The sequence below is a fragment of the Styela clava genome, chromosome 6 (assembly GCF_964204865.1).
Source record: "Styela clava chromosome 6, kaStyClav1.hap1.2, whole genome shotgun sequence".
Classification (NCBI taxonomy): Eukaryota; Metazoa; Chordata; class Ascidiacea; order Stolidobranchia; family Styelidae; genus Styela; species Styela clava.
The window spans coordinates 13,495,486-13,519,883 of NC_135255.1; the positions used below are offsets into that span (position 1 = coordinate 13,495,486).

General features: G+C 33.9%; 6 protein-coding genes across 6 annotated transcripts in view; 4 read left to right on the forward strand and 2 right to left on the reverse strand.

Annotated features, from left to right (window-relative positions):
* The window catches only part of LOC144424493 (zinc finger C3H1 domain-containing protein-like), a 68,723-nt gene that overhangs the window by 20,014 nt on the left and 24,311 nt on the right, over positions 1 to 24,398 (reverse strand). Inside the window, exons 4-6 of the mRNA XM_078113852.1 lie at positions 5,241 to 5,368; positions 4,500 to 4,614; positions 3,856 to 4,003 (exon numbers count right to left, since the gene is read on the reverse strand). Of these exons, the coding sequence (XP_077969978.1) occupies positions 3,856 to 4,003; positions 4,500 to 4,549 (198 nt within the window). The 5' untranslated portion in view covers positions 4,550 to 4,614; positions 5,241 to 5,368. The remainder of the gene's footprint in view (positions 1 to 3,855; positions 4,004 to 4,499; positions 4,615 to 5,240; positions 5,369 to 24,398) is intronic.
* On the forward strand, positions 1,441 to 3,271 carry LOC144424406 (uncharacterized). The gene is made up of 4 exons (XM_078113735.1): positions 1,441 to 1,777; positions 2,163 to 2,234; positions 2,453 to 2,670; positions 3,080 to 3,271. Exons 1-4 carry the CDS (start codon positions 1,519 to 1,521, stop codon positions 3,269 to 3,271), a joined length of 741 nt encoding a protein of 246 aa, XP_077969861.1. The 5' UTR covers positions 1,441 to 1,518.
* Positions 8,618 to 9,946, forward strand: LOC144424426 (uncharacterized). The gene is made up of 2 exons (XM_078113759.1): positions 8,618 to 8,775; positions 9,218 to 9,946. The coding sequence occupies exons 1-2, from the start codon at positions 8,635 to 8,637 to the stop codon at positions 9,407 to 9,409; spliced, it is 333 nt and encodes a 110-aa protein (XP_077969885.1). The 5' UTR covers positions 8,618 to 8,634; the 3' UTR covers positions 9,410 to 9,946.
* Positions 11,147 to 14,402, forward strand: LOC144424408 (uncharacterized). The gene is made up of 4 exons (XM_078113736.1): positions 11,147 to 12,120; positions 13,262 to 13,342; positions 13,616 to 13,766; positions 14,342 to 14,402. Exons 1-4 carry the CDS (start codon positions 11,862 to 11,864, stop codon positions 14,400 to 14,402), a joined length of 552 nt encoding a protein of 183 aa, XP_077969862.1. The 5' UTR covers positions 11,147 to 11,861.
* LOC144424539 (uncharacterized) overlaps positions 17,040 to 24,398 on the reverse strand; it is a 58,308-nt gene continuing 50,949 nt past the window's right edge. The window contains exons 5-6 of the mRNA XM_078113924.1: positions 23,320 to 23,467; positions 17,040 to 17,241 (exon numbers count right to left, since the gene is read on the reverse strand). Coding sequence (XP_077970050.1) covers positions 17,182 to 17,241; positions 23,320 to 23,467 — 208 coding nt within the window. The 3' untranslated portion in view covers positions 17,040 to 17,181. The remainder of the gene's footprint in view (positions 17,242 to 23,319; positions 23,468 to 24,398) is intronic.
* Positions 19,561 to 23,648, forward strand: LOC144424541 (uncharacterized). The gene is made up of 3 exons (XM_078113927.1): positions 19,561 to 20,908; positions 21,723 to 21,803; positions 22,079 to 23,648. Exons 1-3 carry the CDS (start codon positions 20,650 to 20,652, stop codon positions 22,147 to 22,149), a joined length of 411 nt encoding a protein of 136 aa, XP_077970053.1. The 5' UTR covers positions 19,561 to 20,649; the 3' UTR covers positions 22,150 to 23,648.

Sequence of the window (24,398 nt, forward strand, 5' to 3'; positions counted from 1 at the left end):
ATTGTACAATAGAACCAAATTTAGGATTGCGCAGTAATATTCGATTATTCGGTTCAATTCGAATAAAAAAAATTATCGATTTTGGACAGCCCTACCTGGTATTTGAACATTCGGCAGTCGACCAAAGAATTATAGTCAAAAATACTGCGGTATTTAAACAGAAATTAGGTGCTCGAACACCCGAGCATGCGGCCGAGTGAAATCACATTACTTGAACCACGATCTCGGCTGCCTCTCGACTACTTAACAAGAGAGCGATGCTCAAATATATGAACACGAAAGACAAAACAAAGATGTATGATTTCTGTTACAATAGACTGCCGGTACACCTATTTTCACGACTAACGAGGAAGCAGAACCGCCACTAGATGGACAATTTTTTTGCATTCATCGAAAACAATAAACAAATCCCATGGAAGCCACAGATTTTTAATTTCATTATGTTTAATCTTTATTATGTACACATTTAAATAATTATTGTTGTTTAAATACACTTTCTGTTGATAGTTAGTCAAAAGCATATTACATTACATAGACTGTCTAATATATTATATTCTTTAATTTAACATTTCTCACCATTTCCTCACTTTTCTCCTCGACCTCCTCTTTCTCTTCTGTATCCTCTGTCTTCTCCTCTTCCACTTTTTTCTTCTTATTTACAGTGGAATACACAGGTTCTTTATCTGGTAGAAGCGGGAAATTTATGATTATTATAGAGTTAACAATTTTAATTTATTGCTCGTTTAATTTTGCCACCTAAGATGGGAGGATAAGTCGTAACCCGTAACTGACCAACGGTTTTGTGAACCACCCTATGGCGACGAGGAGTCCAGCAATCTTCTCGCACATAATTATCCACCACAAGATTCGAACTTGTGAACCCAAGCAGGGTAATCAGAGGTGGCGAGCGTATTCCTAACATTTTTTTTATTTTTATATACTTTTCAAGAAATAATAATTTAGATAATTTAGTGCCATGTTTTTGTGGCTCAGTTGTAGTTGCAAAAAACATTGTTAATAACTTTTTTCAAGCTGCAAAAAACATTTAAATGCCCAAATGTCTGTGTTTTCGGTATTTCATCATTTCCTTGCACGAACAGGTCAAGACTTTGGTATTGACAACAATACCAAAAGCGCAGAAATTTCACAGCCAAATAGTGTGGGAAACAAGTTTTTTGCAATTTCCCAAGACAGTTCAAAACACCCCACAACAAAAATAGCATTTTTTAGTCCTTAGAATTTAATGGCTGAAAACAACAAAGCATCTGAAAATGACCCAAAGGCATCAACCCAATATAAATACTCTACTTGCTACAGTATGTTGCCTAATACAGTAGGTTAGCAAGCATAGATGTCTTTGCCCCAACTATATAAATTACAGAAAGAGTAAGTTATAAGTTTTATTGAAGTGGACTTGCAAGTGGATTAGTTGATGCAATATATAGCGTATATATATATATTCGATTCAATATAACCTACCAGCTGTGTTTTAATGTTAGCTTCAAACAGGCGTTGAATATGAGTAAGGGTATACTATATTGGATGTTTTTGAGCATTCAATTGCTCGTCAATCAAGTATATTGCAATCAAAGAATTTGCATGCAAATTGAAAATGTCAATGCAGAAGAAACGTACCCAATTCCACCACAACAAAGTTCACAGGGTGTTCCGGGCAAACGTGGACCACCTGGTGAAATTGGACCAAAAGGATCACAGGGGCCCAGAGGACCAAAAGGAATTGTTGATTATGAAAGAATTAATGCAGCAATAGAATCAGGTAATTTAAATTAATATTGGTCGTAAGCATCAGTGGGGCTTGTACAAAGCCTTGTTTGAAGTGGAAGATCTTGCAAAAATTACAGATTTCCGTATATAAGAATATACTGAAGTTTACTTCTTATTGTATATATATATATATATAGTTTACATCTTTTTAAATGATGATATAATGACTGTCTGTATAAATGGACTTGGTATAGACAGAACTTAATAATTGGGTTTGTGCAGAACATCCAAGTATGTTATGTTGTGGACTTCATTTACTCATACATTGGTAAAATTAAAACAATGTATCCCTAATTTTGATGCTTTTATAAAATTTAGTTTGTTTGATTTGTATTATTACTTCAGCGACCCATACTTTTTTATTTAACCCATTGCAGCGATAAATGAGCTGCGGACAGAAACGGAAGAGAAGATGAATAAAACTATGAATGATCTTCAGCAGAGGATGGGTAATAGTTACTAAACTATCAATTATGCAAAATTTTTTTGTTAACATTACATGATGAATTTTTTGTCAAAGAGTTTTGTCTCAAATATAAAATCAAATGCAAACTAGAAACCTAAAAATTGTTCGACAAATATGATTTAGAATCTTAGAATTCCCAACACAAAATTAATTTTTTCTCAAACAGAGATAAATGAAATTTTCATTTTCTAAATATAATAGTCAACTGTGATGTCCTTCACATGAATAATTGTTATCGGATGATACTTCGTGGAACCAAAATGAATTTTGACCAAGCAACACAAGCATGTGGAGATATTGGTATGAATATTGGATACATTCAAGATGGAACACATTATCAAAAAATAGCAGAGTTAGTCAGATCAAAATCAACATCATCTCTTACAGGATACTGGACAGGACTATTGTACATAAACTCAGTGAGTATTTAAATATGATTCATAACGAATATGGTGAACCAGCAATTTTTTATCATTTCTATCACATTAAACTATCATTGACTTATCTCGGCTTAGGCTTAGAGCATAGTGCCAAACGTTAGGAATACGCTTGCCACAACACCTCTGATTACCCTGGGTGGGTTGGATGGTCCGATCCTGTGTGGGATAACTATGTACCAGATAATTGCTGGATTCCTCGCTTCCATAGGGTGGTTCACATAACCACTGTCCACTGGTCAGTTACAGCTTCCTTCACCGTCAAGTTCATGCATCAGAAAACTGGCTAACTAACCCCATAACCAACATGACTGGGTTCCCCATATCATTATTAAGTCACCTTATCGTCTCACCCTTGATACATATGTAACTCCCATCCTATCTATTTCAGCAACTTGTGACACTTTCTGGAAATCCATCACCATTCACTAAATGGCATCCGGGTACACCCAGAAGTGGTGAGCAATACAAAAATGTGTTCATTTATGTCAGGAAAGATACAGGAAATGTTTACCAGGGCATGGATAACTACATTCCAACACACAAACAAGCTGGAGTGTTATGTCAAATCATGAATACTTAAGATCGGATTAAAAGCATTATCCACAGAGTTATATTTGTTAACTTCTCTGATCACACAATACTACAATGCTAGTTATATTGTCAATATTCAAATAACGTAAATCGTATGGTGCACCTGATTACAGAATTCCATTTTTTATGTTTATTTTATGATTTGATTAATATCTTGCTTGATATCAATCCTCCATGAGATGACTATGGTCAAAATTAATATTATATAAATAATGAAAAATAAAAAAGTATGGTATATATAAAAGATAGAAATGGGAGAAGCATATTTGATTATTAAAGCAGTTGTTTTGTGGAAAACAGCAAATTTCCATTTTATGACAGTTGAAGGATTAATTAACATTAACAAACAGACAATTTTTCCTAATACCATTAATTCTTTGGAAGGGAATTTGATGAAAAAACAATGTCATGCGCACTCTAAAATAAAGGAAATTGATAACCACTGAAGTATAAAGAGCTACTGAGATTATAAGAATTTTGATGTAGAATTCAGTGTTGGTGCATGTGTATTCAAAATATAATGCAATAAACGTAATAAAGGATCTATAATTAGAAAACATCTCAATACCATACCTGTGTGGCAGCTAAGCTGTCTCCCCTCTTCACCAAAACATCTGCCCACATCATAGAAATATCAGTCACTTTCTTTTTCATCTGTCTTATCGTTTCCTCATTTAATAACAGTTTTTGTATCGCAGTAGTCATAGTTTTACACAAAAAACTGTAAATCCAAGAGAAAATTTTTTTCTCCAATGAAAATGATGTTATAAATATAACTTTGCCATTGTCAAGATAGAGTTTGTAAAACTTCATTTGTCTTTTCCTATTTTTTCTAACAAAAATGAAAATGAGATAGACAAGAAGAAATTGAAAACTCAGTCAAACCTTTCCTCTTATTACTAGAATCTTATCATTTTCAGGAACAAATTATTAAAGTTACAAAATTTCTGACATTACATTTTGATAAATGTGGAATGAAAATTTACATTTAGTTTTGAATTTGCGATAATCTTTAGAATAGAAAGACATAAATCAGAATGATATGTTTAATTTGTTACTGTATATATGATACTATGTAAATAAAATCATTCAGTTATTCAGTTGTTTTATTCGTCGATCATGGGGGAATGCAACATAGAATTCAATGAAAGGAATAAACAAGTTATAAAGTACTGGTTAGGATGAAGTTAAAAAAATAGAGGATTCTCAATTCTTACTTGCAACTATTAGCAGCGTCCAATTTTTGCTGAGATATTTCCAATCGCATTTTTTCCCGAAGTAATTGTAACGCTGATAATGGATCTTCAGTTGATGAAGAATTCTTGATAGCAACTGAATCAATCATAATTATAGTAAAATTCGGTGTAACTTTGAAAAATCAGAAATACAAATGACAGAACTGCCCTAAGGAGTGAAACCATTGAATGGATCAAATATCTAACTGCTAAGGGTGAGGAACATGATTGTCACCACTCTGATTACATGTGTAAGTTCGCAGGTTTGAATCCTGTGAGAGATAATTATGAGCGAGAAAATGGCATGATTACTCGCTGCCATAGGGTGGTTCACGTGACTGCAAACTCATCCCATACCCAACATGGACCGGGAACTGGACAAGAAGCTGTAGTTCATCATGTGATATAGCAGTCTTAATGGCATTCCCCTCTGCCAGAATAAATATGTGGATCATCTCCTATGATAATACCTATGATATAGTCCTAATTGCCATTATATCAAAATTCATACCCTACAGACACACTCCTATTCTTATATTTTCAAATTTTATCTATGCGAATTTTTTAGTCTTAACGAGAGAAAATATATTTTCATATGTATTTGGAATGGTAAATTATTTAGTTTGGCCATCCCGGACCCTCACCGTTATCCGAGTGAACAGGTCATAAAGCGTTGAGAATCACCCCCAATGGGCATATTCGATAGTCTATTAGGCTACTCACCGTCAAGGTCAGCATGCAGGTTAGAATAGAAATTTTCATCAAGTTTATTCCTTGAATTAAAGTCAAGCTGAACTTCTAATCCTGGATAAACTTTGATCTCGATATAATTTCGAGCATTGTATGCAGAGCTGAAAAGCGACAAAAAAAATGATATGTATTTCTGCTCAGTACAGAAATTTGACTCACAAATTCAAAGTAATTATGAGAATAACGGATTCAGGTATTTTTTTTCATTGTGCATGAAAAATTCAGTCAGTTTTTAGAGTCTGTAAATCTGAATATTGAAATTTCAAAGGAGTAAAGGATATGTATTTCTGCTCAATATAGAAATTTGACTCACTCACAAATACAAAGTAATTATGGGAATAACGGATTCAGGTATTTATTTTCACTGTGCATGAAAAATTTAGTCAGTTTTTAGTTTTTATAGTCTGTAAATTTGACTATTGCAATTTTCAAAAGAGTAAATGAGAAAACAATAACACATAAAAAGCAGTGCTGTTTTGACAGCAAAAGAATAGGATGTTTCACTAAATAGTGCATTGTGAAAAAAAAACAATAAAACAGCTCAACCAATAACCATATTGCAAACCATAACATATCCTATTATTCGATTGCTAGTCTACCTTGTGTATAAGGAAAAGGTAACTAATTGATCATTTGAGATAGATGGATATGGATAAAACTTGGTATTGTTTTTAGACGCTCACTTGCACCTTTCGCTGCCTACAACACCCTGTACCTGTAGCAACTGAGAACTCACTCAAACCCAATCAAAATTTATGGAGCTACTGCTATTCGAACGGCCACAGATCTTGCCAGTTAGGCATTGCCTACACATTTTTATAATACCTTGGGTGAGGTGGGACTCATGGGATATTAACCAAAGATGTTTAATATTATTAAAGTAAACATAAAACTCAATTTTTGTTACATTACCTTATATTTGGAAAAAAGCACTGTGGAAGAGTATTGAAATGCACGACGTTTAAATATGCCAACCAGGATGATTAAGATCAGTCGACGTCAAACATCTATTCGAAGAAGATGTAGAAAAGGTGGGAAACTTCTGACATTGTGGAGAGAATTCTTTTACTGTTACCTGTAGAAATGTTTTCGAATGTTGGAGGGGCAAAAGTCGTAAATTAAGGTCAGTCTAGATAAGGATTATTCAAAATGAACCTTCCGCTCCACTAGGGGACCACAGAGAATTTCCCTCTGGGCAAAAAGAACTTTAACTAGGTTTCATTCACGATGACGATGACAGATCTAGATTAACATTCCAATTTATCGAGTAAAATCTTGTCTGATATTATGCAGAAAATTTGAAAAAAAAAAAAAAAAAAATAACTTCTTTTGAAATATTTTGCTCTCGGTCACGAATTATACATATGGATAGCTATACTATTTCTCATTGTTGTTATTCTTGTTGACGTTATTTGGAAAAAAAGGCCAGTACTGCTTGATTTTTCATTTTTAGTACTTAGATAGAAAAAGTTGCAAATTTGCTATTGCTTTTATTTTATTTCTCAAATTTTTCTATGAGACCATTATATTTACAAAAAACTTTTAGGGCTTTAATTAAAGGGGACACTTTTTTATTCCATCATACTGGTCTTTTTTGTCATAGATGGTGCTATGAGGTCTTAAAATCCTGGTACCGATACCGTAACCTTTGATGCACAGAGGGTCATATAGAAATGGTTATCTGGCCAGATTGGTTCAACAGTTATTGTTAATATATGCCTTCAACATTGGAGCATTAATAAACATCGTTAGACAAATGAACTTAACTTATTGAGACAATGTAACTATTTATCACGAAATTCGAATTATTAGAAATATACTTGAAAATGATTAATTTGATCAAAAAAATAATTCTTACTTTCAACAATGGTAAAACCTTTAAGAATTTGGCGATTAGAATAATTGAAGTTGAGTTTGTCGCAACACTGTTTGCAAAAGCCATCTTGAAGTAACATCTGGTGATAAACCATTTACAGGGATCCCACCTTATAAAGAGAAAGAATATTGATAACAAACAACAATAAAATTTACGAAAAGGTCCCAAAGTCAAAAACAAAGTAAAAGAATAACGTAAAAATCCCCTTCAACATTATTCAGCAAGTTTGAAATGAGTTGATCGTAAAGAAATTCCCTTTTTACAACATTTAAATCCTACGTCGGAAGCTGTAAAACAAGTCAAACAATCTTGTGGCATTATGGAATTAGAGGGGTAGCAAACCAACTCCTGGCAACTACTTGACCAATAGAATGCAATTTGTTCAAATTGGTTCATACTGTTCCCCTACCTTGCCTGTGTCCTCCAGGGATCTTGCTTGTGTCTCAACATTATTCTTCATTTTTATCAATGATCTTCCCCACAGCTTCACACTATTTTCAAAATTTTTCGCTGATGACCCCAATCTTCATGATAGCGACAAGTCTCCGGATGTGCTTGAGTCAAGAGTGAACACTAAAATACAAAAAAGTAGCGAATTGATGAAACTTAAACTAACATTGAATGTTGAAAAATCAAAAACTATGCTATTGCGGTAAGGATGCTGTATCGGCTCAGGTTTTTCTCTTCAATTTCAACTTTGTACATGGTTTACTTCACCTTATTTCAGTCTCATTTGCAATATGGATTTGTAGCTTGGGGATCATCTAAGAAAACCTTTCTACGTCGCATCAAAATATTTCAAAACAGCGCTATGCGTGTTGTACTCTTTGCTGGACCAATGTCAAAATTAAACCCCCACTAAGATGCAATTAATCAAAATGGCAGATATTTATAAAAGCGAGGTATTAAAACTCATGCACCAGCACCATAAAACTGCCTACTGCATTTTGTCAAACAAACCAGTTGCCAGTGTACACTCTTGTGCAACTCGGTCCGCTGCCAATAGCCCATACCATGTGCCTCGCCTCGCTATTCCACCAATCAGCCAATTGTTCTAGATTTATATGGAATGAGTGTTATCTTTATTTGTCCATGTTTTTTATAATATGCTATCACCATCACCATCACCATAATTACCGTACTCTCATCAACACTGTGGTTTACTTTGTTTCCAGTATTATTTGCTCCCCCCTGACAGAGCAAAATAACTCCAGTATGACTTTTTCCCACAAGTATTTTACCTCAATATCCTCAAGATTCCTTAATAGGCTATTCATCATTCAACTGTTTTGTTAACATTACATGATGAATTTTTTTGTCAAAGAGTTCTCAAACATAAAATCAAATGCAAACTGGAAACACAAATAAGATTTGAATCTAGAATTCCCAACAAACAGAACAAAATGTAATTTTCATTTTCTAAATATAATAGTCAACTGCGAAGTCTTTTACAAGAATAATTGTTATCGGATGGAACTTCGCAAAACCCAAATGAATTTTGACCAAGCAACACAAGCATGTAGAGATATTGGTATGAATATTGGATACATTGAAGATGAAACACAGTTAGTCAGATCAAAATCAACATTATCTCATACAGGATACTGGACAGGACTATTGTACATAAACTCAGTGAGTATTTAAATTTGATTCATAATGAATATGATGAACTACTGCTTCTTCATCATTTCTTCTCATTAGATTATCCATGATTCAGCTCAGTTTAGGCTCGGCGGTGTGTATAACATGATGCTAAGCGTTGAGAAAATGCTCGCCACAGCACCTCTGATTATCCTGCGTGGGTTCGCAGGCCCGAATCCTGTGTGGGTTAATTATGTACAAGATGAATGCAGGACTCCTCGACTTTGTAGGGGGATTCACATAACCGCTGGTCGGTTACGTCTTCCTTCACCATCAAGTCCATGCATCCAAGAACAAAAAATGGCTGACTAATCACATACCCAACATGAACTGTTAATCGGACAAAAGGTCAAAGTCTTCCATATGATTAATATTAAACTACCTTATTGTCTCCCCCCTGATTAATATGTAACTCCTATCTTATTTATTTCAGCAACTTGTGACTCTTTCTGGAGATCCATCACCATTCACTAGATGGCATCCAAGTAAACCCAATATTGGTGCGCAATACAAAAATGTGTACATTTGGGTCAATAAAGATACAGGAAATGTATACCAGAGCATGGATAACTACATTCCAACACACAAACAAGCTGGAGTGTTATGTCAAATCATGAATACTTAAGATCAAATTAACAAGATCGGATTAGCAAGCATTGTCCACAGAGTTCTTTTCGTTAACTTCTCTGATCACACAATACTACAATGCTAGTTTTATCGACAATATCCAAACTCAATAAAGCATATGATGAACTATTTAACTTCATGAATAATCATTTTATTTACAATCATCGATTCTGACTTATATAGGTGGCATTGTGTTTTGCTTTTTGTTTGCATTGGCAACAAATATATAAATATTAAAAAATAAAGAAATACAATATTTATAAAATATAGAGATGGGGGAAGTTAAAGTACAATGATACCTCGGTAGTGGAATGACCTGGTATCAAGGCTGTCCAAGTGAACCAAATATTCGAAATCGAAACGCATATTATTCAAAGCGTTTTTCGGCCAATTTGGGAATCACTAAAATTTGGTACATAATGCGCCTCACGACCACCTTTGCAGCGCGTTTTTCACCGAGCAAGCAAGAACGTATTTCTATCGCTCTCTTTGCTGTAAAACGGTGTCTCTCCTATTGCCTAGTGACATGTAATCATCCATTTCATGCATGGTCATAAATGAAAAGTCATCGGTAACAAAGATTTAAAGATGACGTTTTTTGAGAGAACACAAAAAAAAGGCAATTCAATATCACCAAAGACGCCAGTTCTATAAATAGAATCGATTTGTAGCTGTAGAGTCAGTAATCATAGGAACATGGTACAGGGCTGAGACATGTTCTGGAGCTTGGAGGTACAATTCCTTTTTTCAATGAAATTTGTTATTTCTTCTAATGGCAATACTTTGTACTGTATTACCCATCTATTACTATGACAAATAATTGCACGCTCGCATAATGATGGCTGCTGTACAGCAACAATATGGTCATCAAACTAGCTCTGAATTTGTGAGTTCCCGAAATGCAATTCTAAATTTTTTGGGCAACAGTTATATCTATATTAATAGTTGTTTATCATTTTGCTGAAAATTAAACAGAAAATCTTGAGTTAATAATACTAATGATAATAGGATAAAAATAGCAAATACAGGATTTGCATGCCCTATTGAAACTCAATCCATTAAAACTGAGTAAATAACGCAATGATGAAGGTCTTTGCAATTTACAACTCTTAAAACTTGATAGTTTCCGAAACCCTAATATTTTGACCAGTTCAAGAAGGCTCGTGATCTCCTTTTATAACTCTGGAAACATAATTATGCAAAATAGTAGCAATAATTTAGATGTAACTGCACATTCGTTATAACACTATCGAAGAGGAAGTTTTTATTGTACAATAGAACCAAATTTAGGATTGCGCAGTAATATTCGATTATTCGGTTCAATTCGAATAAAAAAAATTATCGATTTTGGACAGCCCTACCTGGTATTTGAACATTCGGCAGTCGACCAAAGAATTATAGTCAAAAATACTGCGGTATTTAAACAGAAATTAGGTGCTCGAACACCCGAGCATGCGGCCGAGTGAAATCACATTACTTGAACCACGATCTCGGCTGCCTCTCGACTACTTAACAAGAGAGCGATGCTCAAATATATGAACACGAAAGACAAAACAAAGATGTATGATTTCTGTTACAATAGACTGCCGGTACACCTATTTTCACGACTAACGAGGAAGCAGAACCGCCACTAGATGGACAATTTTTTTGCATTCATCGAAAACAACATACAAATCCCACAGATTTTTAACTTCATTATGTTTAATCTTTATTATGTACACATTTAAATAATTATTGTTGTTTAAATACACTTTCTGTTGATAGTTCGTCAAAAACATATTACATTACATAGACTGTCTAATATATTATATTCTTTAATTTAACATTTCTCATTTATTACCATAAGTCATATATTTTTTTTATTTTTATATACTTTTCAAGAAATAATAATTTAGATAATTTAGTGCCATGTTTTTGTGGCTCAGTTGTAGTTGCAAAAAACATTGTTAATAACTTTTTTCAAGCTGCAAAAAACATTCAAATGCCCAAATGTCTGTGTTTTCGGTATTTCATCATTTCCTTGCACGAACAGGTCGAGACTTTGGTATTGACAACAATACCAGAAGCGCAGAAATTTCACAGCCAAATAGTGTGGGAAACAAGTTTTTTGCAATTTCCCAAAAAAGTTCAAAACACCCCACAACAAAAATAGCATTTTTTAGTCGTTAGAATTTAATGGCTGAAAACAACAAAGCATCTGAAAATGACCCAAAGGCATCAACCAAATATAAATACTTTACTTGCTACAGTATGTTGCCTAATACAGTAGGTTAGCAAGCATAGATGTCTTTGCCCCAACTATATAAATTACAGAAAGAGTAAGTTATAAGTTTTATTGAAGTGGGCTTGCAAGTGGATTAGTTGATGCAATATAAAGCGTATATATATATATTCGATTCATCATAACCTACCAGCTGTGTTTTAATGTTAGCTTTAAACAGGCGTTGAATATGAGTAAGGGTATACTATATTGTATGTTTTTGAGCATTCAATTGCTCGTCAATCAAGTATATTGCAATCAAAGAATTTGCATGCAAATTGAAAATGTCAATGCAGAAGAAACCTACCCAATTCCACCACAACAAAGTTCACAGGGTGTTCCGGGCAAACGTGGACCACCTGGTGAAATTGGCCCGAAAGGATCACAGGGGCCCAGAGGACCAAAAGGAATTGTTGATTATGAAAGAATTAATGCAGCAATAGAATCAGGTAATTTAAATTAATATTGGTCGTAAGCATCAGTGGGGCTTGTACAAAGTCTTGCAAAAATTACAGATTTCCATATATAAGAATATATATTGAAGTTTACTTCTTATTGTATATATATATAGTTTAAGAAATCTTTTTAAATGATGATATAATGACTGTCAGTATGGACTTGGTTTAGACCAGGGATGGCGAACCACTGACCCGCGGGTCACAAAGTAACCCAACGCGTTTTATTCTTGACCCGCCAAGGCACTAATAAAATAAAAATGCTAACATATCACTGATGAGAGGTGATAAAACCGGTCTTAAATTAATCTAACAATAACTAAACTATTATAATGTACCGTCAGTTGGTCATGACTGCGATCGCTCATATTTAAGTTGTTAATTTCCGGGCCGGTATGGTAATTTCCTAAACCTTTAATCTTGGGCGCATGTGTGCACCGTTCGTTATTCAACTATTGGCTCTGACATAACAATGCAATTGCTACTTTGCATTTTATTAGTTTCTCGCCTACAATGCCGTTGAGAAATCAAAATATTCCAGACTTGAAATAAAAACCGAGAAATCTGAAACAACAATGGGGCAGTGTAAAAGTTCCTTAATGTGGTTGAAAGCTGATCTAAAAATATAAAACTATCAGAGTGGAATTCTTGCCAAACTCTTTGGATCCGGAAAAGAATTTGCCGCATCGTCCTAAGCGTTTTTGGCGATTCATATGCGTGTTTTCGTACTCTGATTCCATAAAATCGAGTGAAATAAAAAGTCCCCGATTAAAGTGATGCATAAGTGAAACCCAAAACTACAACAACAGCAACAGAAGCTTATAAGATTTGTTTCAGAAGTTTCTCATAGATACAAACATTGATTAAATATATGTGACCCACTCTCTTCTGTTCCGCGATAAAAATATAATTTTTGACCCATTCATTGGAAAAGGTTCGCCATCCCTGATAGACAAAACTTAATAATGGGGTTTGTGCAGAACATCCAAGTATGTTATGTTGTGAACTTTATTCACTCATTCATTGGTAAAATTAAAACCATGTATCACTAATTTTGATGCTTTTATAAAATTTAGTTTGTTTGATTTGTATTATTACTTCAGCGACCTATACTTTTATATTTAATCCATTGCAGCGATAAATGATCTGCGGACAGAAATGGAAGAGAAAATGAATAATGTCAACAAAACCATGAATGATCTTCAGCAGAGGATGGGTAATAGTGCACTAAACTATCAATTATGTAAAACTGTTTTGTTAACATTACATGATGAATTTTTTGTCAGAGTTCTCAAACATAAAATTAAATGCGAATTGGAAACACAAATAAGATTTGAATTTATAATTCTTAACAAATAGAACTAAATGTAATTTTCATTTTCTAAATAAAATAGTTAACTGCGATGATTCAGAATCGAGAATTTCCAACATTAATATAAATTATTTTCAAACCGAAATACCTAAATTTTTCATTTTCTAAATATAATAGTCAACTGCGAAGTCTTTTACAAGAATAATTGTTATCGGATGAAACTTCGCAAAACCAAAATGGATTTTGACCAAGCAACGCAAGCATGTAGATATATTGGTATGAATATTGGATACATTGAAGATGAAACACATTACCAAAAAATAGCAGAGTTAGTCAGATCAAAATCAACATTGTTTCAAACAGGATACTGGACAGGGCTATTGTACATAAACTCAGTGAGTATTTAAATTTGATTCATAACGAATATGGTGAACCAGCAAATATTTATCATTTCTATCACATTAAACTATCATTGACTTATCTCGGATTAGGCTCAGAGCATAGTGCCAAACGTTAGGAATATGCTTGCCCCAACACCTCTGATTACCCTGCGTGGGTTGGATGGTCCGATCCTGTGTGGGATAACTATGTACAAGATGATTGCTGGATTCCTCGCTTACATAGGGTGGTTCACATAACTGCTGGTCAGTTACAGCTTCCTTCACTGTCAAGTTCATGCATCAGAAAACTGGCCAACTAACCCCATACCCAACATGACTGGTACCCGTACAAGAGGCTGCGGTTCCCCATATCAATATTAAGTCGCCTTATCTTTGATCCCGAGATAATTTCGAGCATTGCATGCAGAGCTAAAAGTGACAAATAAATGATATGTATTTCTGCTCAATATAGAAATTTGACTCACTCACAAACTCAAAGTAATTAAGAGATTAACGGATTCAGGTATTTATTTTTAATGAGAAAACAAGGACAAGGGAGTGCTGCTTTGAGAGCAATAGGATAGAATGTTTCATATTTGATAGGATATTGTGGAGGAAAAAACAATAAAATAGCTCAATAACCACATTATACACCACAACATATCCTATTATTCGATTGCTAGGGTACATTAGGTATGGGGAAAAGGTAACCAATTGAATATTTGAAATAGATAATGTGGATGTGGATAAAACTTGGCATTTTTGGACGCTCACTCGCAACTTCCGCTGCCTACAACGCCCTGTACAGGTAGCAATTGGGAACTCACTCAAACCCAATCAAAATTTATGAAGCTACTGCTATTCAAACGACCCCGAATCTTCCCAGTTAGGCATTGCATTTTTATAATACCCTGGGTGAGGTGGGACTTGGAAAGCACTGTGGGAGAGTATTGAAATGCACGACGTTAAAATATGCCAACCAAAGATGATTAAGATCAGTCGACGTCAAACATCTATTCATAGAAGATGTAGAAAAGGTAGGAAACTTCTGACATTGTGGAGAGAATTCTTTTACCGTTACCTGTAGAAATATTTTCGAATTTTGGAGGGGCAAAAGTTGTAAATTAAGGTCAGTCTAGATAAGGGTTATTCAAAATGAACCTTCCGCTCCACTAGTGGACCACAGAAAGTTTCCCTCTGGGCAAAAAGCACTTTAACTAGGTATCATTCATGATGACGATGACAGATCTAGATTAACAGTCCAAGTTATCGAGTAAAATCTTGTCTGTTATTATTATGCAGAAAATTTGAAAATTTAAAAAAAAAAAAAAAATTTCTTTTGAAATATTTTGCTCTCGGTCACGAATTATACATATGATCGCTATACTATTTCTCATTGTTGTTATTCTTGTTGACATTATTTGGAAAAAATGGCCAGTACTGCTTGATTTCTCATTTTTAGTACTTAGATAGAAAAAGTTGCAAATTTGCTATTGCTTTTATTTTATTTCTCAAATTTTTCTATGAGACCATTATAATTACGAAAAACTTTTAGGGCTTTAATTAAAGGGGACACTTTTTTATTTCATCACACTGGTCTTTTTTGTCATAATTGGTGCTATGAGGTCTTAAATTCCTGGTACCGATACCGTAACCTTTGATGCACAGAAGGTCATATAGAAATGGTTATCTGGCCTGATTGGTTCAACAGTTATTTTTAATATATGCCTTCAACATTGAAGCATTAATAAACATCGCTAGTCAAATGAACTTAACTTATTGAGACAATGTAACTATTTATTACGAAATTCGAATGATAAGAAATATACTTGAAAATGATTAATTTGATCAAAAAAATAAATATTACTTACAACAATGGTAAAACCTTATTAAATATAATAATTGAAGTTGAGTTCGTTGCAACACTGTTTGCAAAAGCCATCTTGAAGTAACATCTGGTGATAAACCATTTACAGGGATCCCACCTTATAAAGAGAAAGAATATTGATAACAAACAACAATAAAATTTACGAAAAGGTCCCAAAGTCAAAAACAAAGTAAAAGAATAACGTAAAAATCACCTTCAACATTATTCAGCAAGTTTGAAATGAGTTGATCGTAAAGAAATTCCCTTTTTACAATATTTAAATCCTACGTCGGAAGCTGTAAAACAAGTCAAACAATCTTGTGGCATTATGGAATTAGAGGGGTAGCAAACCAACTCCTGGCTAACTACTTGACCAATAGAATGCAATTTGTTCAAATTGGTTCATACTGTTCTCTTACCTTGCCTGTGTCCTCCAGGGATCTTGCTTGTGTCTCAACATCATTCTTAATTTTTTCTCAATGATCTTCCCCACAGTTTCACACTATTTTCAAAATTGTTCGCTGATGACACAAACCTTCATGATAGCGACAAGTCTCCGGATGTGCTTGAGTCCAGAGTGAACACTAAAATACAAAAAAGTAGCAAATTGATGAAACTTAAACTGACATTGAATGTTGAAAAATCAAAAACTATGCTATTGCGGTAAGGATGCTGTATCGGCTCAGGTTTTTCTCTTCAATTTCAACTTTGTACATGGTTTACTTTGTCTTGTTCCAGTCTCATTTGCAATATGGAATTGTAGCTTGGGGATCAGCTAAGAAAACCATTCTACGTAGAATCGAGATAATTCAAAACAGCGCTATGCGTGCTGTACTCTTTGCTGGACCAATGTCAAAAATAAACCCCCACTACCATAAGATGCAACTAATCAAAATGGCAGATATTTTTAAAAGCGAGGTATTAGAACTCATCACCAGCACCATAAAACTGCCTACTGCATTTTGTCAAACAAACCAGTGTACACTCTTGTGCAACTCGGTCCGCTGCCAATAGCCCATACTATGTGCCTCGCTATTCCACCAATTAGCCAATTGTTCTAGATATAATACCTGGAATGAGTGTTATCTTTATTTGTCCATGTTTTTTATAATATGCTATCACCATCACCATCACCATAATAATTTTCATCACCACTGTGGTTTACTTTGTTTCTAGTATTATTTGCTCCCACCTGACAGAGAAAAATAACTCCAGTATGACTTTTTCCCACAAGTATTTTACCTCAATATCCTCAAGATTACTTAATAGGCTATTCATCATCATTATATAAATTTGCATAAATGTTGTATTTTTACCCAAATAGTATGTGCACCTTGCAAGAGTCATAGCACAAAATAACTTTATGTCTTATGAACTTTTCCAATAACTGAATAAAGGCAAACTTCATTTAATATTCTGTTACCTTTAATACTGTAATAGTCAATGTTCCATAACAGGCTAATCATCATTGTATCATTATATTCCATATACGTTGTTTAATATTTTCCAATATCATGTGTGGCATCGCAATCAAACTTAAAACTGACATTTTTCACCTAAAATTCAGTTTATGTATTTCTAGTTTCCACTATTGTTGCGGAGAATCCCCTATGTGGTTATATCGATAAGCCTTGTCACCTCTGTTAAGCTACAGCTGGTAGAAATTTGACTTTCGTGTGCAGCCATCGATGTAATTTTGTGATGTAATGTACGTTCTTCTGATAAATAGGGGTATCTCCAACATGGGAGTACCACAATTTCATAGTTCGAGTAGTTTTAGGTTCAAGGTGTGTGAAAAACTTTAAAACCCTAAATGATCTTCAGCAGAGGATGGGTAATAGTCAACTAAACTATCAATTATGTAAAACTGTTTTGTTAACACTACATGATGAATTTTTTTGTCAAAGAGTTCTCAAACATAACATCAAATGCAAACTGGAAACACAAATAAGATTTGAATCTAGAATTCCCAACAAACAGAACAAAATGTAATTTTCATTTTCTAAATAAAATAGTCAACTGTGATGATTCAGAATCGAGAATTTCCAACATGAATATAAATTATTTTCAAACCGAGATAACTAAATTTTTCATTTTCTAAATATAATAGTCAACTGCGAAGTCTTTTACAAGAATAATTGTTATCGGATGGAACTTCGCAAAACCCAAATGAATTTTGACCAAGCAACGCAAGCATGTAGAGATATTGGTATGAATATTGGATACATCGAAGATGAAACACAGTTAGTCAGATCAAAATCAACATTATCTCATACAGGATACTGGACAGGACTATTGTACATAAACTCAGTGAGTATTTAAATTTGATTCATAATGAATATGATGAACTACTGCTTCTTCATCATTTCTTCTCATTAGATTATCCATGATTCAGCTCAATTTAGGCTCGGCGGTGTGTATAACATGATGCTAAGCGTTGAGAAAATGCTTGCCACAGCACCTCTGATTATCCTGTGTGGGTTCGCAGGCCCGAATCCTGTGTGGGTTAATTATGTACAAGATGAATGCAGGACTCCTCGACTTTGTAGGGGGATTCACATAACCGCTGGTCGGTTACGACTTCCTCCACCATCAAGTCCATGCATCCAAGAACAAAAAATGGCTGACTAATCACATACCCAACATGAACTGTCAATCGGACAAAAGGTCAAAGTCTTCCATATGATTAATATTAAACTACCTTATTGTATCCCCCCTGATTAATATGTAACTCCTATCTTATTTATTTCAGCAACTTGTGACTCTTTCTGGAGATCCATCACCATTCACTAAATGGCATCCAAGTAAACCCAATATTAGTGCGCAATACAAAAATGTGTACATTTGGGTCAATAAAGATACCGGAAGTGTATACCAGGGCATGGATAACTACATTCCAACACACAAACAAGCTGGAGTGTTATGTCAAATCATGCATACTTAAGATCAAATTAACAAGATCGGATTAGCAAATAGCAAGCATTGTCCACAGAGTTCTTTTCGTTAACTTCTCTGATCACACAATACTACAATGCTAGGATTATCGACAATATCCAAACTCAATAAAGCATATGATGAACTATTTAACTTTATGAATAATCATTTTATTTACAATCATCGATTCTGACTTATATAGGTGGCATTGTGTTTTGCTTTTTGTTTGCATTGGCAACAAATATATAAATATTAATATATAAATATTAAAAAATGAAGAAATACAATATTTATAAAATATTGAGATGGGGAAGTTAAAGTACAATGATACCTCGGTAGTGGAAGGACCTGGTATTAAGGCTGTCCAAGTGAACCAAATATTCGAAATCGAAACGCAAATTATTCAAAGCGTTTTTCGGCCAATTTGGAATCACTAAAATTTGGTACATAATGCGCCTCACGACCACCTTTGCAGCGCGTTTTCCACCGAGCAAGCAAAAACGTATTTCTATCGCTCTCTTTGCTGTAAAACGGTGTCTTCTCTCCTATTGCCCGGTGACATGTAATCATCCATTTCATGCATGGTCATAAATGAAAAGTCATCGGTAACAAAGATTTAAAGATGACGTTATTTGAGAGAACACAAAAAAAAGGCAATTCAATATCACCAAAGACGCCAGTTCTATAAATAGAATCGATTTGTAGCTGTAGAGTCAGTAATCATAGGAACATGGTACAGGGCTGAGACATGTTCTGGAGCTTGGAGGTACAATTCCTTTTTTCAATGAAATTTGTTATTTCTTCTAATGGCAATACTTTGTACTGTATTACCCATCTATTACTATGACAAATAATTGCACGCTTGCATAATGATGGCTGCTGTACAGCAACAATATGGTCATCAAACTAGCTCTGAATTTGTGAGTTCCCGAAATGCAATTCTAAATTTTTTGGGCAACAGTTATATCTATATTAATAGTTGTTTATCATTAAACAGAAAATCTAACAGAAAATCTTGAGTTGATAATACTAATGATAATAGGATAAAAATAGCAAATACAGGATTTGCATGCCCTATTGAAACTCAATCCATTAAAACTGAGTAAATAACGCAATGATGAGAGTCTTTGAAAACAGAGATGTATGGTTTCTGTTACAATAGACTGCCGGTACGCCAATTTTCACGACTAACGAGGAAGCATAACCGCCACCAGATGGACAATTTTTTTGCATTTATCGAAAACAATATACAAATCCCACAGATTTTTAACTTCATTATGTTTAATCTTTATTATGTACACATTTAAATAATTATTGTTGTTTAAATACACTTTCTGTTGATAGTTAGTCAAAAACATATTACATTACATAGACTGTCTAATATATTATATTCTCTTATTTAACATTTCTCATTTATTACCACAAGTGATATATATTTTTTATTTTTATATACTATTCAAGAAATAATAATTTAGATAATTTAGTGCCATGTTTTTGTGGCTCAGTTGTAGTTGCAAAAAACATTGTTAATAACTTTTTTCAAGCTGCAAAAAACATTTAAATGCCCAAATGTCTGTGTTTTTGGTATTTCATCATTTCCTTGCACGAACAGGTCAAGACTTTGGTATTGACAACAATACCAAAAGCGCAGAAATTTCACAGCCAAATAGTGTGGGAAACAAGTTTTTTGCAATTTCCCAAGACAGTTCAAAACACCCCACAACAAAAATAGCATTTTTTAGTCCTTAGAATTTAATGGCTGAAAACAACAAAGCATCTGAAAATGACCCAAAGGCATCAACCCAATATAAATACTTTACTTGCTACAGTATGTTGCCTAATACAGTAGGTTAGCAAGCATAGATGTCTTTGCCCCAACTATATAAATTACAGAAAGAGTAAGTTATAAGTTTTATTGAAGTGGACTTGCAAGTGGATTAGTTGATGCAATATATAGCGTATATACATATATTCGATTCATTATAACCTACCAGCTGTGTTTTAATGTTAGCTTTAAACAGGTGTTGAATATGAGTAAGGGTATACTATATTGGATGTGTTTGAGCATTCAATTGCTCGTCAATCAAGTATATTGCAATCAAAGAATTTGCATGCAAATTGAAAATGTCAATGCAGAAGAAACATACCCAATTCCACCACAACGAAGTTCACAGGGTGTTCCGGGCAAACGTGGACCACCTGGTGAAATTGGCCCGAAAGGATCACAGGGGCCCATAGGACCAAAAGGAATTGTTGATTATGAAAGAATTAATGCAGCAATAGAATCAGGTAATTTAAATTAATATTGGTCGTAAGCATCAGTGGGGCTTGTACAAACTCTTGCAAAAATTACAGATTTCCATATATAAGAATATATTGAAGTTTACTTCTTATTGTATATATATATAGTTTACATCTTTTTAAATGATGATATAATGACTGTCAGTATGGACTTGGTTTAGACCAGGGATGGCGAACCACTGACCCGCGGGTCACAAAGTAACCCAACGCGTTTTATTCTTGACCCGCCAAGGCACTAATAAAATAAAAATGCTAACATATCACTGATGAGAGGTGATAAAACCGGTCTTTAATTAATCTAACAATAACTAAACTATTATAATGTACCGTCAGTTGGTTATGACTGCGATAGCTCATATTTAAGTTGTTAATTTCCGGGCCGGTATGGTAATTTCCTAAACCTCTAATCTTGGGCGCATGTATGCACCGTTCGTTATTCAACTATTGGCTCTGACATAACAATGCAATTGCTACTTTGCATTTTATTAGTTTCTCGCCTACAATGCAGTTGAGAAATCAAAATATTCCAGACTTGAAATAAAAACCGAGAAATCTGAAACAACAATGGGGCAGTGTAAAAGTGCCTTAATGTGGTTGAAAGGTTCGCCATCCCTGATAGACAAAACTTAATAATGGGGTTTGTGCAGAACATCCAAGTATGTTATGTTGTGAACTTTATTCACTCATTCATTGGTAAAATTAAAACCATGTATCACTAATTTTGATGCTTTTATAAAATTTAGTTTGTTCGATTTGTATTATTACTTCAGCGACCCATACTTTTATATTTAATCCATTGCAGCGATAAATGATCTGCGGACAGAAACGGAAGAGAAAATGAATAATGTCAACAAAACCATGAATGATCTTCAGCAGAGGATGGGTAATAAGCGACTAAACTATCAATTATGTAAAACTGTTTTGTTAACATTACATGATGAATTTTTTGTCACAGAGTTCTCAAACATAAAATTAAATGCAAATTGGAAACACAAATAGGATTTGAATCTATAATTCCCAACAAATAGAACTAAATGTAATTTTCATTTTCTAAATAAAATAGTCAACTGCGATGATTCAGAATCGAGAATTTCCAACATTAATATAAATTATTTTCAAACCGAAATACCTAAATTTTTCATTTTCTAAATATAATAGTCAACTGCGAAGTCTTTTACAAGAATAATTGTTATCGGATGGAACTTCACAAAACCCAAAATGAATTTTGATCAAGCAACACAAGCATGTAGAGATATTGGTATGAATATTGGATACATTCAAGATGAAACACATTATCAAAAAATAGCAGAGTTAGTCAGATCAAAATCAACATTATCTAAAACAGGATACTGGACAGGACTATTGTACATAAACTCAGTGAGTATTTAAATATGATTCATAACGAATATGGTGAACCACCAATTTTTTATCATTTCTATCACATTAAATTATCATTGACTTATCTCGGATTAGGCTCAGAGCATAGTGCCAAACGTTAGGAATACGCTTGCCCCAACACCTCTGATTACCCTGCGTGGGTTGGATGGTCCGATCCTGTGTGGGATAACTATGTACAAGATGATTGCTGGATTCCTCGCTTACATAGGGTAGTTCACATAACTGCTGGTCAGTTACAGCTTCCTTCACTGTCAAGTTCATGCATCAGAAAACTGGCCAACTAATCCCATACCCAACATGACTGGTACCCGTACAAGAGGCTGCGGTTCCCCATATGATTATTAAGTCGCCTTATCATCTCACCCTTGATACATATGTAACTCCTATCCTATCTATTTCAGCAACTTGTAACCCTTTCTGGAAATCCATCACCGTTCACAAAATGGTATCCGAGTAGACCCAATAGTAATGGCAAATTCAAAAATGTATACATTTATGTCAGGAAAGATACAGGAAGTGTAGATCACGGCATGACTAACTACATTCCAACCGCCACACAACCTGGAGTGTTATGTCAAATCATTCATACTTAAGATCGGATTTGCAAGCATTGTCCACATAGTTTTATTTGTTAACTTCTCCAATCACCCAATACTACAATGCCAGTCATATTGACAATATCCAAATTACATGAATCAGTTGTTCCCCTGATTACAGAATTCCATTTTTTTTATTCCACGATTTGATTATAATCTTGCTTGATATCAATCACATATCAAGTGAATATGGTCAAAATTAATGTTGTGTTTTTTTTTGGTACTGGCAACAAATATATAAATAATACAAAATTAAAAAAGTATGGTCGAAATAAAAGAAAGAGATGAGAGAAGCATATTTGATTTTTAAAGTACGGTAGTAGTTTTGCGGAAAACATCAAATTTTCATTTCACGGCAGTCGAAGGATTAATTGACTAATCAATTTATTAAATCCAATACTATACCTGTGTGGCAGCTAAGCTGTCTCCCTTTTTCACCAAAACATCTGCCCATAATACAGAAATATCAGTCACTCCCTTTTTGATCTGGCTTATCGTTTCCTCATTTATTGACAGTTTTTGTATCGCTTTAGTCATAGTTTTACACAAAAACCTGAGAAACCGAGAGAACATTTTTTTCTCCGTTGAAAATGAGGTTATAAACATAACTTCGCAATTTACACATTGGAATTTGTATAACCTTATTTATCTTTTTGTAATTTTTACCAACAAAAATGGAAGTGAAACTTGCTCTGTTATTGTATATATACTATGTAAAAAAAATCATTCAGTTATTCAGTTGTTTTATTCGTCGATATTGGGCTGATTGGCAATGGTCACGAAACCAAATACAACGAAGATCACATCATGGGGAAAATGCAACATAGAATTCAATGATAGAAATGAACGGGTTGTAAAGTACTGGTTAGGATGACAATCAATAAAAGTAAAAAAAAGAAAATTCCCAATTCTTACTTGCAACTATTAGCAGCCTTGTCCCATTTTTGCTGAGATATTTCCAATCGCAATCTTTCCCGAAGTAACTGTCGAGCTGATAATGGATCTGCAGTTGATGAAGATTCCTTGATAGCAACTAAATCAAACATATAGTAAAATTAACAATAACTTTGAAAAATAAGAAAATACAAACGACAGAACTGCCCAAATAAGCGAAGCCATTAAAATAATCATATATTTTAAATTCATTAGAAAATTAGTTGTGAACGATTATTCACAATATTTCATTACAGCAATGAGATGATGCCTAATTTAGGTCATAATTGTTATTATATCGATTCATACCCTACAGACAGAACAGAAGATATATGGCCTATTCAACTCATGATGATGTCACAAATATTAAAAAAAAAATAGTAAACACAATGTTTATGCTATTCCTAATATTTTCAAATTTTATCTGTGTAAATTTTTCCATCTTATCAAACAAAAAAACTCAAAAATAATTTCATAATGTATTTGGAATGATAAATTATTTAATTTGGCCATCCCTGACTCTTACCGTTATCTGAGTAAACAGGTCATTA